General features: G+C 44.4%; 1 protein-coding gene across 1 annotated transcript in view; it reads left to right on the forward strand.

The window, feature by feature from the left end:
* Positions 1-13,860, forward strand: part of gpd2 (glycerol-3-phosphate dehydrogenase 2 (mitochondrial)) — a 36,150-nt gene extending 22,290 nt beyond the window's left edge. Inside the window, exons 9-18 of the mRNA XM_036544940.1 lie at positions 174-318; positions 1,102-1,295; positions 4,335-4,469; positions 4,747-4,922; positions 6,005-6,136; positions 6,752-6,910; positions 8,472-8,584; positions 9,338-9,416; positions 10,059-10,157; positions 12,124-13,860. Of these exons, the coding sequence (XP_036400833.1) occupies positions 174-318; positions 1,102-1,295; positions 4,335-4,469; positions 4,747-4,922; positions 6,005-6,136; positions 6,752-6,910; positions 8,472-8,584; positions 9,338-9,416; positions 10,059-10,157; positions 12,124-12,249 (1,358 nt within the window). The 3' untranslated portion in view covers positions 12,250-13,860. The remainder of the gene's footprint in view (positions 1-173; positions 319-1,101; positions 1,296-4,334; positions 4,470-4,746; positions 4,923-6,004; positions 6,137-6,751; positions 6,911-8,471; positions 8,585-9,337; positions 9,417-10,058; positions 10,158-12,123) is intronic.
* Positions 13,861-15,053: the final 1,193 nt, after the last annotated feature.

Consider the following 15,053-nt stretch of genomic DNA (forward strand, 5'->3'; position numbering starts at 1 on the left):
GCACATCAGTCCACATTCTGACACAGTGAGGAAAGTTAGGCGTGTTTCCTGTCGGTTACCACGCTGGGAGGTCTCCCGTGGGTTAGGGGAGAGTTGCTGACCAATAAACTGATAATACAGGCTGCCAGTGGGCACGAAACGGAGCAGACGGTCAGTGTGGCTCTCTTTCACAGGGAATGAATTTGACGTCAGAGCCAAATGTGTCATCAATGCCACGGGACCCTTCACCGACTCGCTGAGGAAGATGGACAGTGAGAAGAACCCCAACATCTGTCAGCCCAGTGCAGGGGTACACATCGTAATTCCGGGCTATTACAGGTAACAAAGCCCCCCCCCCCCTTTTCTGCTTTGTCTTGCCTCTGACATCATAAGTATAGCTTATAAATTCATTAATTGATTCATATGAATACATTGCAGTGTGTTTGGCTGAATTGGAACCTTAAAAAAAGGACACCTAAACAGCACTTTTGCTCAGATGGATGAAAAGAGCCACAGATGGAGGTTGAATCTGCTGAGGTTGAGTTGATCTGTGGGTCTCTGTTTTATCCATAGCCTCCAAAGAGCCAGGGATGGGTTAAATCAGTTCAATTAAGTAAGTCACAAAATCAGTGAGGTAATTAGGGCCTTGAGTGAAGGGCTGAAGAGCGGACAGCCTCGTGCACCGATTGGTCTGGATAAATTCTGATTGAGCTACTCAGTTGAATATTCCCTGCCTGCTAGTGTAAACGCCGTCCCCCAGTGCTGCTCCACACAGCCATCTTCTGTTACCTTTGTCCACATCTCGCTTTGATATATGTGTTCACACGTGCGGGGGGGGGGGGGGGGGTACCCATAGTCCGCCGCGGTCCCCTCTCTCAGTGTTAAACTGAGTCAGCGCCAGGTGCATGCGTTTGAGACCGGCGTGCGTCTGTTAGCAACACTGTGGGCTGCGGGGCTAACGCAGGAATCGAAATTAGCGGAATTAATCTCCCGGACGTGGCGCTGACAGGAGTCTGATTATGGGCAGCTGCTTGGTCACCCTGCTCAAGCCTTCTCTGAAGAGCGAAACGCTAACGCAGGAGCTCTGGGTAACACGCCCCTCTCGCCCCCCCCCTCACCCAGCCCTGATAACATGGGGCTCCTGGACCCGGCCACCAGTGACGGACGGGTCATCTTCTTCCTGCCCTGGGAGAAGATGACCATTGCCGGAACGACAGACACGCCCACCAATGTCACCGCCCACCCCATCCCCATGGAGGACGACATCAACTTCATCCTTACAGAGGTCCGCAACTATCTGAGCCCTGACGTGGAAGGTGAGTGCCTGACAGGAGTCTACTGTAGGAATGCCAATTCAGAGAAAAAAAGAATATACACTGGTGTGTGTGTGTGTGTGTGAGGGAGAGAGAGAGAGAAATGTATACATTTATTTGCTTGTTTGTGGCTAATATTGTATAAATGAGAGAGGCAGAGAATTTACCTTCAGACTAATAAAAAAAAAAAGTGCAGGGCTGTTAATTAATTAACAAGCTGGTGATCAGTTATGCAAAGGACCACCCAACAGCAGCCGATATCCACTTACTTAACTGTGTCTGATGTGGGTTTGTTTACAGCTCATAAAAACAGAGTTTAATTGAACCTGATTGAAGGAATACCTGCAATATCGGAGATGCAGTCAAATGAATATGTTCCACAGCGGACAAAATGAATGAACCCTGTCTGCTCGCAGCACTGAAGGCAGTGAGGTTGGAACCCCACCTAATTTATTATACCTATTTATAATAATAAATAACAGAAGCACAGTTGCACATTTTTCCCTCTCTGATGTACAAATAGCTGATAAGGCATGCAGCTGACACAAATAAATGAGCTAATCAGATTTTGGTGTAGGATTTACTCCAGATATTAATTCATCTGGAGACCAGGGAACAGAGACAGATACAAATTTCAGCTATAGTAACGTACGGGAGCTTGAGCAAGAAGGAGAACAGCATAACTTCCCGCCCAACAAAGCAACTTTATGAAGCCTTTTGAGTCAACAGCAGTGCTGCTTTTCTCCTTGGGTATTATTCAAAGCCTGTTGTTTCCTCCACATTTATTTAAAAATGGATTTTTTTTTTTGTCGAGGGTTTCCTTATGGGAATGTTTGTTAGTAAATAAGTAAAAAAGGTTGCGTCTCATGGTATTTTTTCGATCTGCGCAGTTTGTGATGCCTCCTTGGTGGCTGCATTTCTTTAATTTCAGCCGTGGGCTCAGATGTACTCACAGACAGAAGAGCAAACTTGTCAAAGCCGGGGAGACTTTATTAAAGGAAATGGGGGGGAGGGGGGGTGTCTACTCAGACTCAGAGTACAGTCCTCTGGATCTGAGATATGGGAGCAGCAATTTAACCGTTTTAGCATGTGGAGACACAAACTCGATTAGCTGATCGATTAGCTTGATATCTTTACACTTTCTCTTCCTCCCTGTTTTAATCCTTCCAAGCCTCAAGCTTTTATGAAAGAAATACATTGTGTAGAGATACAAAAGAGGTTTCCTCTCCTCATGATTCCCTGATCACTGTCGCTGGGTGACTATCATGCTCAAATGGTCATCTGGCTGTAGGCTGGTGTTTCTGGGTAGCTGTGGGCCGGGGGGTGTGTGTGTGTGTGAATTAGGGGTGGGGAAACTTTGCCCAGGGGTGTGCCAAAAGCAGAGACAGGGACTGGTGTGTGCACCGGAGTGAGGTTTGTTCTGGCTGATACGCCCTGCATTTACACCCAAAGGCACAGAGGCAGCACCGCACTACACGCTGCAGGAGGTGCGGGAAATCAGTAGCCATTGTTTGGAGGGAAAAAGAAGCATGTTTTGCCACCTCTGTGCTTCTCTCCCAGCTCAGATACTGCTGAGTAGAGCAAGCACCGGGGCCACTTCCTGCATGGAAGATGGCGGCAGTACAGTGTAGTGGTTTGGAGCAGAGCTTGCAGCTGCAATGGTTGCCGTTTCAGCTCCCCAGTGGGGCGTTGCCATTATACCCTTGGGCTAGATACTTAACCCAGATTGCCTCAGTAAATATCCAGCTGTATAAATGGATAACGTGTTTAAATGTAAGCTACAAAAATCACTCTAGATAAGAGCGTCTGTTGAGCAAATTTAATCGGCATGGTAAAATGGAACACAGACCAGAGCCACTCTGACCCTGTCAGAATACAGTAGGAGCCCTTCTCTTGGTGCTGCTTAGACAATCGGACATAAACACAGAGCGTACGTAAGCATACAGGAGTATTACATAGCCTCATGGACAGCTATGATCTACTTTTTATAGCTGACTCAAGGTGCGAGGAGCCCATGAATTGTGCTGTCAATTGGTCACTTGAATTACAAATGGAAATGCACTTCTGCCAGTCTCAGATCCTTTGCAATTTGCTGATGTTCTGTATATGTAATATGTAGGGAATTTACCCAGGTTGGTCAGGATGGCCAGGAAGCCATAGTCGTTTAACTGTTGCTTTGTGAGAAATGACAGAAGTGAGACAGGGATTTTTTTTTTTAGGAGCAACTCATAAGCCTCTTAAAGATAATGTAAAGAAACAATATTCACTTAATGTTAAAAGGCAACTGCATTTTCACAGATTAAATTATGTGCCATGATTTCTAGATTTTTTTAAGCATTAAAAATCTGTATAAAGTTTTAAATAAGCTATGTTTTCAGAAAATTAACCTCCAAGGTGAACCTAAGTAAGGCTTCCCTCTATTGTCGTGCAGTAATAATGACCTAACAGTTTAGTTGGCAGTTCTGCGCTGGTTGATGTGGATTTTGTGGGCTCGTGTACTGTGTACAATGCATACCCTCCCCTATTTCTGCCGCGAATGCATGCTGTCCTCTAACTGCACCTCTTCCCTGTGTGAGAAGAGAGTGCCTGAGCTGCTCACCTTTTCATAAATGTTTAAAAAATGCCCTTTGATAATGACTTTGTCATCGTTTTATTCAGAAATATCACCCAGCCCACTACACAGTGGTATGCATTTCTTTTTTTCCAATCAATGCACACCACTGTATTAATAATTAATACTTTATATGTCACCTCAATATAAAAAGAGTCACCAATCAAAGTGGTGGGGCAGCGCTGAAGGCTCATTTATTTTCGGGTAGTGGAGTGAGTGCTGTGAAAGGTTTGGCATGCGGGTTTGATGTGGAAGGGAGACAGCGGCCTGTCAGAGAGAGCGGCATCCGTTTGGAGAGGTTCCCATAGCTGTCCGTCACCTTTCCACACGGCCGTGATGACAGGAGATTGAGTCTGTGAACACAGCCGAGTAATGACACGAGCACATCTCTTCCCCCAACCCCCCCACCCCCCTCACCCTGGTGCTTTCAGTCAGGAGGGGGGACGTCCTGGCTGCCTGGAGTGGAATCCGCCCCCTGGTCACCGACCCAAACTCCAAGGACACCCAGTCCATCTGTCGAAATCACATCGTCAACATCAGCGACAGCGGACTGGTCACTATCGCCGGTAAGCGCTCTTTTGTTTTTTTTTAATTCTTTCCTGGGCAAATTAACCAAAATCTTAAGTGGTTTACTTTTTTTTTCTTTGTGTGTTAGAACAGCAGGTTTTCTTTCAAGTTTTCATTTTCTTTTTAAAGTTAAAATGTGATTTCAACACAATTCTGCTATCCAGGTCACCCATGTTTTACTTTACGTTTGTATGTATGAAAAGTGTTCTTGGTTTGACGGACACCGATAAGCCAGCATTAGGTGACAGCTTGAGTAATGAGTGGCTGTGATTTCAGGTGGGAAGTGGACAACCTACCGCTCCATGGCTGAGGAGACGCTAGATAAAGCGGTCCAGGTCCACAACCTGAAGGCGGGTCCCAGCAGGACCGTAGGGCTGATGCTGGAGGGGGCCAAAGACTGGACCCCCACCATGTATATCCGTCTGGTCCAGGACTACGGACTGGAGATTGAGGTGGGCTCAGCGTAGAGGCCACCAGAGAGGTTATGTGAAAAAAAACGAACCCCACAGACTGTTTCTGTTTGTACATTCCCAGAATGCACTTTGGTCTTGTAAGAGCTGTAGTGTTGCTTTGTTAAGGGTGCATCTATCCCCCACTGTCTGTGGGGTTTATTTTCAAATATTTTTTGAATATGTCAAAAAGAGAAAAAACTAAAAATCATGATGCTCTTCACAGATAAAAAATTGCAAGGTTAAACCACTGATAATATTTCATATATTCATATTGTGTTATGCACAATGACCTTATCACAATAAAATGTTAAAATGTTGAGGAGGTCTGTATTAAAATGTTAGCCCATCTACTAATCAGAAAATGCCATCCAAATCCATTAATACCAGCAATATGAACCTTAAATCAAGCATTTATTTAAGTTCAGACTATCAAACGTCCATTACAGTAGTCTATACGTTGCTTGATATCTTTCTCCAAACAAAAAACAGGATATAGGGGACAGAATGTCCAGATGTTGAAGTGCGCACTCTGTCCCTCATCCTCCCCTCAGCCTTATTTTTCAGAGAGGACACTCTGAGATGAGGGGGTGTTAGCAGAGCCTGTGTCCTCCTGCTGAAGACTACACTTCTGAAAACACGTTCCAATCGGCAGCACAGCCAGTGTGCCTCAAACGAATACAATACACAATAACAGAGTCTCGTCCCGCCCACAGCTTTTTGTGCACAAGACTTTAACCCATCCCTAGCAGGTGGGGCTGTGGGCCAGCGTGTGAAGAAAGCATAACCTACAAACCCAATGTTTTCAGAATGTTTAAAAAGGTCAATATGGAGATACTTTTGACAGAAGTTGACCTTTAGTGAAGAAAGTAATATAACCAGTCGGAAGTGAAATGACTTCCTCTTTGTTGAGTTTTTGGCTGGGAATGTGGTTGGCTCCCTTTCTCTCCAGGAGTGCCTGGACTATTAAAACATTCTTTCTGCCCCAGTATCAGAAAGTTCTGCTGTAATGCTGTGTGTTTTATAAAGCTGTCTGTCCCAGGACTGTGGTCTTCTGCCCACTAACCGGCTCTTTTAATCTCCAGGTTGCCCAGCACCTGGCTTCCACGTATGGAGGGCGGGCTTTCGAGGTGGCCAAGATGGCGCACGTTACCGGGAAGAGGTGGCCTATCGTTGGGAAACGGCTTGTATCCGAATTTCCCTACATTGAGAGTGAGGTATGTATGTTTTATTTATATGGCAGATGAAAGCATGTATATATTAGAAGTATTTCGGCAGATGTGGTTTTGTAAAGGCCAACGACACTAACATCCTTGACATGCGAGTGGTTTGCTACGGTTTGAGGCATTTTCTCTTTCTCCAATTCTTTTCTGCTTAAATCAGTTGGTCAAATTTCATTTGTTAAAGTGCATTTATTATAATCAAGATTCATAAAGCACTGTACATGTAGCATAGTGCATTTTCCAGAGGGAGTCAAAAACCCAGAAAACCCACTGGAAACTGACAAATTATTCCCTGACCCCAGGGAAAGGCGGTCGAGAGACTCCTGGAAAATAGTAATAGAAAAGATAACGTTGGCAAAATGCACAAGGCATGAGTTCATGCTTCAATGCAATGTTCTTGAGACCCATTTGCCTGGAAAGTGCCGCACGCTGTCACCTGTTGGCTCAGATTCTGTCATCGGGTATCACCCAGCTGGGGAGCGCACTGCAATTAGCCATATCTGCTTCCCCCAGCGCGGGAGGCTAGACCAGCGTCACATACCTGCAAACAAGGCAGTTTTCTAAGCTATGAAAGCGGCCCGTTTCTCATTCCCTGCGCCCGGTTTGCAGGTGCTGTACGCCATAAAGGAGTACGCGTGCACGGCCATCGACGTGATCGCCCGGCGAACGCGGCTGGGCTTCCTGAACGTGCAGGCGGCGGACGAGGCGCTGCCCAGGATCGTGGAGCTCATGGGGAGGCAGCTGGGCTGGAGCGAGCAAAAGCAGAAGGTAACGGCTCCCTCTACCCCGCCACCTCCATCCGCATCAGCAGGGCACTGGCAACGGTATTCATCTGCATATGGGGGGGGGCGTGTGGGTGCGTAGTCACGGTGACAGGAAATGGCCCATCCCACAGAGAACAGCAGCACAAGGGGAACCTCAGTCCTTCAGCCAAATATTCACGTTGGGCAGCATTCCCAGAGCATCGTGCCAACACCTGCGCCCCCTTACCTTTCAGTATGCACTTTGTTCACTGCCTTATTTCATTAAAAAACAAATTCTGTTTATTACATTATTAATTTACGTTAAATATTGTTTTGTGTGGATAAAATGCTCCTTTGCTATTATGTGTACAGCATAATGAGGATTATGAGGATACCAATCACAGTCATATGCAGGTTACAATAACAGTTAGGATTAGCCTTATGCACGTGAGCCTTAGAGCAAGGCACTCAGCCTGAATTGCTTAAGTATATCCTAAGCATAAATAAATAATGCTTATATTATCTACACGTTAGCTACACTGTATAAAACGTGAGTTTTAGTGAGTAAATAAGTGTAATGTGATGAAGGTGCAAGCCCTCAGACCCATTACAGAAACCCATTACAGCTGTTACAGTGTGCTGTCAGTCAGTGAAACCCATTACAGCTGTTACAGTGTGCTGTCAGTCAGTGAAACCCATTACAGCTGTTACAGTGTGCTGTCAGTAGTGACGTCATACATGCATCTGGTTGACCTCCAATTCACCAGCATAAGTGTGATGTTTAAGAGGCAGAAACATGTACTTCTATACTTCAGTTTACTGTAAAAGAAAAAAAATCCTATGCCATTGTTCATTACACACAAAATATAGACTGCACGTTTGATAAGTACGCTGGCAGTAACAAAAGACTTCATTGCTTAGATATCCACTTGATGGGGAGGGCGTTTTAGTCTTTCATTTTATATATAGTCCACGATTTCCTGTCTGATAAATATTCCTCTTTAAATAGCATAATAGCGCCCGGTGTGGCTTTGATTCTGCTCGGTTCTCATGAACTCCAGTCCTTTAAAGTGATTAGAATACAATACCGCTGCCCCCACCCTTCTCATATTTCTCCCCTGAGACTTCAGTCACTTTCACCCGCTCACGGATTACGAGTGTGGGCCGCCTATCCTGAGAGCACAGAGCCACGATATCAGCGCTCAGGCAGAATATCTGAGTATTACACTGCTGTATTGTGGTGTACCAGGGGGAGGCAGAAAGCCATCTAAATGGCCAACAGCTGTCTGTTCACAGGTTACTTGATTACAATCCTCAACTGGACAGGGAGAAAAATCACACTGAAGATGTGTATCAGCTGTTCATTTAAGGGGACATGATTCAACCTCTCCCATTTATGGTGTGACTGAATAACATCATTGATAAGAGAGCCCATCGTTATTACTGATGTGCCCAGTTAACAACTCTATCCAGGGCAACTTGTATAGGTTACATATAACATACTATTCGTGGGACATGGATTCAGACCGGCTCCCCTTTGACTGTGTCCAGTTCCCCACTAAGCCCCAACCTCGCCTTTCTTGCAGGAAGAACTGGACGGCGCTAAAAAGTTCCTGTATTATGAAATGGGCTACAAGTCGCGGTCCGAGCAGCTGACCCACACGTCAGAGATCACCCTGCCTCCCCCAGAGGTCGAGAGGTAAGGAGACTGAGCTCTGTCCTCATGGTCGTGCCAGAGGTCGAGAGGTAAGGAGACTCGGCTCTGTCCTCACGGTCGTGCCAGAGGTCGAGAGGTAAGGAGACTGAGCTCTGTCCTCACGGTCGTGGACTTCTTTGCATCATTGCACCCTTGTCTCAGCCTCATGGGGGTAGGTAAAGGTTAAAGTTAAAACAAAATGGCTTTACAACTTACAACAGTATACACTATGCAACAATATGCAACACTTACAACAATATATACTGTGCCTTTGTTCCTCGGCATGCTTTACTGAACTGGTCATTTAAAAGCCACTGCATAATGCATAAAATACACTTTTATAGAATTCATAATGTTATACAAGATGTGTAAAAGCTGTAGAAGATGTTTAAAATGGCCATGCTATTGTGTCATTTTATTAACCTTGTGCAATTTAAAGTATAAAGGGAAGCATTATTTCTGTTGCTACTGGTGTTATGCATCCACTGCTATACTGTAACATTACTGCTATATTGTAACATTACTGCTATACTGTAACTTTACTGCTATATTGTAACATTACTGCTATACTGTAACTTTACTGCTATACTGTAATGTTACTGCTATACTGTAACTTTACTGCTATATTGTAACTTTACTGCTATACTGTAACGTTACTGCTATACTGTAACGTTACTTGCATCATTGCCCCCTTATCCACACTCTCATGGGGGGCAGCACTGAGGCACTGACAGCACTTAATTCCTCCGTCAACAGGTACAAGAAGAGGTTCCACAAATTTGACAAAGAAAATAAGGGCTTTATCACCACTGTGGATGTTCAGCAGGTATTAGAGGTAAGGATTTCCCATCCCTGTTTTTCTTTGTTCTCCTCCCTGTAGAGCATGTCATTAGCTTGTGGGCGTTCTCCTACAGACCTGTGCAAGGCCCGGAGAGACTTTGAGTTCCTCTGTTGCTCCTTTAATATAAACGCGCTGTTCAGGGATCTTCTTTTAGCTCAGTAACCATGGCACTGAGTCTCAGATACCGGGAGCTCTTAATCATAAACACAAACTTATGAGTTTACACAGTGCTAAACCGCCACATCAGTCTGAATGTTGAGAAGCTCCGTCTCGGGTCCTCTGTGTCTCTGTATAAAGTGACAGAGATCTGCTGGCAGGGAATTCACGGCGTCATGTCGTATTATTGCGCCCTCGAGCTTAAGATGCTTAATTGTATTGAAAGAACATGGATTACCTGTACATTATGAGCCTGCCGTCTTTATTCCAGTGTAGAGGGGACCTCATCTGGGGCTAATTGCACTGAGGCATGGGGGACTGTGTGAGTGTGTTTACAAAATCTCAGCCAAACAACTGCCTCTAATGCACCATGGTACATGACTCAGACATGGTACATACAGACCTCCCTGATGTGAACTGTCTGTGGCAAATGCCTGTACAGAAATGCCTGTAGTGATAACTTTATTCTGTCCGTTACAGAGTATTGGTGTCCAGATTGATGAAAACACACTCCACGAAATTCTTAATGAAGTCGACCTGAACAAAAACGGACAGGTTGAACTCGACGAATTCTTGCAGGTAGGTTATTCCCGGCAGGGGAAAAACAGAGACCCAGCGAGCAGTTCTCTGTTGTCTGTGAGCTTTGGTTTTTTTTTCTCTCCCTTTTTTTTTTTTCTTATTGCTGTGTTACAAAAGTAAGCATGCCTGAGATGTTCTTTCGGGAGATTGCAGCGATTGTGACTGTAGTGTATTTAGTCTTCTTGCTTTTCAGTACGGATTTGGTGTATTTTCTGGTTAAAACAAGGGAATTTCAAGGAAAACCGCTGATGAATATTGAAAGTTACATGAAAGCAATGAGAGCTGAAAACACGAGACATTCATTTGGGGGAATTTGGACAATAGCCGAAACGATTTTGTGTCTTGTTAAACAACTTAAACCAACAAGATGAAGGCAAAGAAAAAGATGGTTGTGCCTATGAGAATTAGGTCCATATAACCTAAGGCTGCATGCCAATATTGTTTCCATGATCCCCATCACCATACTGACGTGCTTGGCTGATACAGTTCTTGTCCTGCATTCATTCTGACCGCAACCGCATCTTTGATTCTGTGGTTAAAAAAAGACAGTAACATCTTCAGAAACTCAAAACTGCAGATGATTTCTGATGGTGTTACTGTAGACCATCTCTGCCTATAAGAGGAGTGTATTATTCTCATGCTTTTCAAAAAAAATGAGACTAGAAGATCTAATTTTTCAGCAGATGTAAAAAGCATGAATTTTTCTCATTTTTCAGGGCCAGGATATATTTTTAAGTAACAAAATGGCAAGGCTGGGCAGATTCACCAGAGCTGTCATAAGTGTGAACCCTAATGGTGAGAGTGCACCATATCGCAAGATCAAATAAGACTCCTGCGCGACCTAATTAGAAACTAATTAGAGGTTTGAGAGAGAAATCTTCCCAATGAGTTTTGATTGTGGGTAAGAAAGTCGCCTAGGTTCCGAACAGTCTCTCCCTTGGCAAATTAGCAAGTGTCGTGCGGTGTGCTTGGAAAAAGACCTGGAGAACGGCATTCCAAGAAACCCTCTCCCTCCAGATACAGCGGGGATTAAAGTATCGGTAACCTGCGGTGGGCCGAAGTGGCTCATTTCTTAATAATCTTTATTAGTGTACGCTTTAAGACGACGGCTAATTAATTCCGGCTTGGGTGTAGGACCTCCGTTGGAGCGGCTGGATCATGTGATAGTATTATGGGCTAGCGTGGTCGTCTTCACTGAGGGTATGAGCTGAACCAGAGCGGCAAGGAATCCAGGCATGCTCTGGCATGATAATCATCCTTCCCTCAGTTACTCGTTCAGTCACACATAGACTGACACACACGTACACGCGCACACGCACACACACACACACACACACTCACACACACACACACGCACACACACGCGCACATGCACACACACGCACACACGTGCGCACACGCACACGCACACAAATACACACAAGCACACACGCACACGCACGCACACACACACACGTGCGCACACACACGTGCGCACACACACGCGCACATGCACACACACGCACACACGTGCGCACACACACATGCACGCACGCACACACACACGCACACATGCACACACACACACACGTGCGCACACACACATACACACGCACACACATGCGCACATGCACACACGCAGGCACACACACACACTGAAGCTTGTGGGAGAAAACAAAAGGCAAAAACAAAGGAAACTGAAACCAACTGGGAACAATCTTGGACTCGTGATAAGCATGTGCTCAGAACAGACATGGAAAGAGCTGTAGAAGAGGTTTAAGGGATGCTAATGCATGACGGACACAGCCTTACTGGCAAACTGCTCATGTCTCGCTCTGAATTATTTGTCAGTATTGCTGTACATAAATGCAGTAAATATAGAGCAGCCTATTGACTGTTTATCCTAGTTCTGCGAGAGGGAGGATCGTGCGGTTTTCCGACCTTCGCTGCCGTTTGATTTGGGTCGCTGCTCGCTGTGGTTTTGCAGCTCATGAGCGCCGTGAGGAAGGGCCACGTGTCGGACAGCAGGCTGGCCATGCTGATGAAGACGGTGGAGGAGAGCCTGGAGCAGAGGGAGCCGGTGTCTGTGGACCGCAGCGGCGGTGGAGTGTGAGCCGTGCCTTTGCCGAAGCCTGCCCTACCTGCCGCTGTTCTACAAAGGAGAGACGCACCAAACTGATCTGTCCTGCCATACCTACCGCTGTTCTACATAGGAGACATGCACCACACTCGATCTGTCCTGCCATAATCCCTGCTGCACAAAATTCCGATCTGTTCTGCCCCCACCCCCACCAAACTCCGATATGTCTGACTACAATGTTCCTGTTCCTTCTCTAAACGCACACATCTTGACTCTCCCTCCCCTGATACGCACAATTTTACACTGCGCAGTGGCTGCCCTGAGACAGAGCCCTCAGTTTGTTTTTCAGTTATCCTGTCACTCCCTTTATTTGGCACATTTTTCTTAATTATTTTCTTAAGTTAATCTTAAAGCCATTTAGTAAATGTCATATATTTCTATATTTTAAATATTTAAGATGTTTTACATATTTATCCAGTATGCACGTTATATATATATTGTGTTATATGTATGGGTGGTTGTTCTTGGGGACTTTTAAGCAAATGCATTTGAATGTCATGTATGCAATGCACATTACAACAAAAAACTTAACAACTTTATGTCTTTCTTCCTCAACTTGCTTTACTGAACTGGCTGTTTAAAAGCCACTGTGTACCGTACTACTGTGCCATTTTTTACATCTTGTGATATTTAAAGGGAAGCAATCTTACTGTCGCTACTGTTTTTATACATGCGTGTACCTGGAAGCACTTTCAGGAGGTGGCTCTTACATGCTGTAACGTTACTGCTCTGATTCAGTGTGAGGCTTAGTTGAACAATCGTTCCAGTTTTCATTATTTACATGTATTTGCTTGTATTTGACCGTTTTTGAACGTCAAGGCACCATTTTTAAATGCAGAGTATTTTTTTATGAATAGACCAAGTCAGTTATTAATCAAGCATAAGTGAGCTGAAATACGCAGAAAGCTTAGACAGTGACTGCATGTGATTGATTGATTGTTATTTAATTGTGCTAAATCGAGTACATCATTGTATTTGATGCCGGCTTTTCATTTCTCTGTCTGCAAACTTGGTGTTTTTATTATTATTTATGTCTTTGTGTGCTGGGTGAGTCGGGTGTGTTTACTGTATGGAGCAGTGAGGAACTGTATGTGCCTTGCTTTAAATCCTTTATGAACTGAAAGCATGAATCTACATGACTGATTAAACTACACACTCAGTGGCTTTGAAGCATGCTGAATTATATAACGTCTGTATGTAAAACCAGCGTTGTCTCATGCCGACTCTAAGCAAAGATTTCATATGTTCACTTCTGGATGACAGATAGGCAGCTTTGTATTTTCTATTTTTTCAAAATGTAATGTCTTGTGGGTTGAATACATTTTCGTTCAGATGCAGTTCACTTAACAACGTACATCTACATAATGCAAAGATATACTAATATGCATATTTTTTGCAGCTTTGATTGTCAGTACCTACACACTACTAACACATTGGTCCAACTTCCAAAGCAGGTTGTGCTCATGAAAAGCATGTTATAAGTGGGTTCAGTATCAGAACGATTTACCATCTATGAACTGAAGTAGGTGTTGAGCTGTTGTGCTTTCAGAAAATGTAAAGCTTTAAATAAAGGCTAACACTGAACTACCAGCTACCAGCAGTTTGCCTTTTCATGGAATAGCCCCTCAAAAAAGGGAATATAGACTAGCAACTAGCACAGTTACACTGGTCTCTGGGGTCACTAGGCATGAAAGGAGTGGGAATTTCTGCTTATTGCTGTTGAGCCTTCAAAATCATCGGAACTGTACTAAGCTTCAGATCGATATTTCGACAAAAATATGGAAAGAGATTACACAAAATGTTACGGAGACATCTGTTCAGGTCTGTCTTACCAGGTGAGTTACTGCAGTGAAGAAATGGAAAGTGTCACAGTCAGACTGATAAAGAACAGGGGTGGAAGGGATCTTTTCCACCAAGACATCCCAAATGACAGGAGAGCAACTTCAGGACAGTTTAAAACAGGACTTTTCTTCAGCTGTGAGAGCTGACTGACAGGTCAGTGCCACATCTCTCTCAGAAACAGCTTAACCCGTACGGAAAACAGGGAACCACCAAGGAGCCCCTTTCACTTCATTGTGACACAAACTTGGAAGATAAGAAATGGAATTACCCAAAACGCATTTGCTGCAAGTGATGAAAATACTGCAACCTCTGTTACTTCAAACTTTGAATGATCACCATTATCAGGTTCCATCACACCCCATATTTTTAGGCTACTGCCATTATTTGTTGAAGAAAGGTATAACGGTAACAAGAAGGATGCTAAGGGGGACATAAGAACAGTTACAAACATTACCGTCTATATTTATGCCATCATATTCCTGCAGTGTGGCAGGAAACGTTGACTCGTTATGGTTTTTTTGCTTGTGTTGTACTCTGCCTCACTTGTAAATTGCTTTGGATAAACGATTCTGCCAAACGAATAAACATAAATGTAATGTAAATAGGAACGCAGCACAAACGCTGATCACTGTGGCTACGGCTCTTCATTCAGCATCAGCAGTAACTTTCAGCACAGTAGTTTTCAGTAGTATTGGGTTAATGCAGGTGACGTGATTAGAGAAATCACTATTTTATTATACCTGAGACAGACTAAATATGGAGGATTGCAGTAGCCCACGGCCAGAGTTTCCTACTGGGCCATTCTGTTGATTGCTCATACTGTACAAACATTGTGCATGATCCCACCAATCATCCTGTAGTATCTAAATGTGTCATAATGATGAGCCAATAGGATTTTACACACGGATGAGTGCTCGCTACTTCATATTTTTGCC

This window comes from Megalops cyprinoides, chromosome 14, assembly GCF_013368585.1.
Source record: "Megalops cyprinoides isolate fMegCyp1 chromosome 14, fMegCyp1.pri, whole genome shotgun sequence".
Classification (NCBI taxonomy): domain Eukaryota; kingdom Metazoa; phylum Chordata; class Actinopteri; order Elopiformes; family Megalopidae; genus Megalops; species Megalops cyprinoides.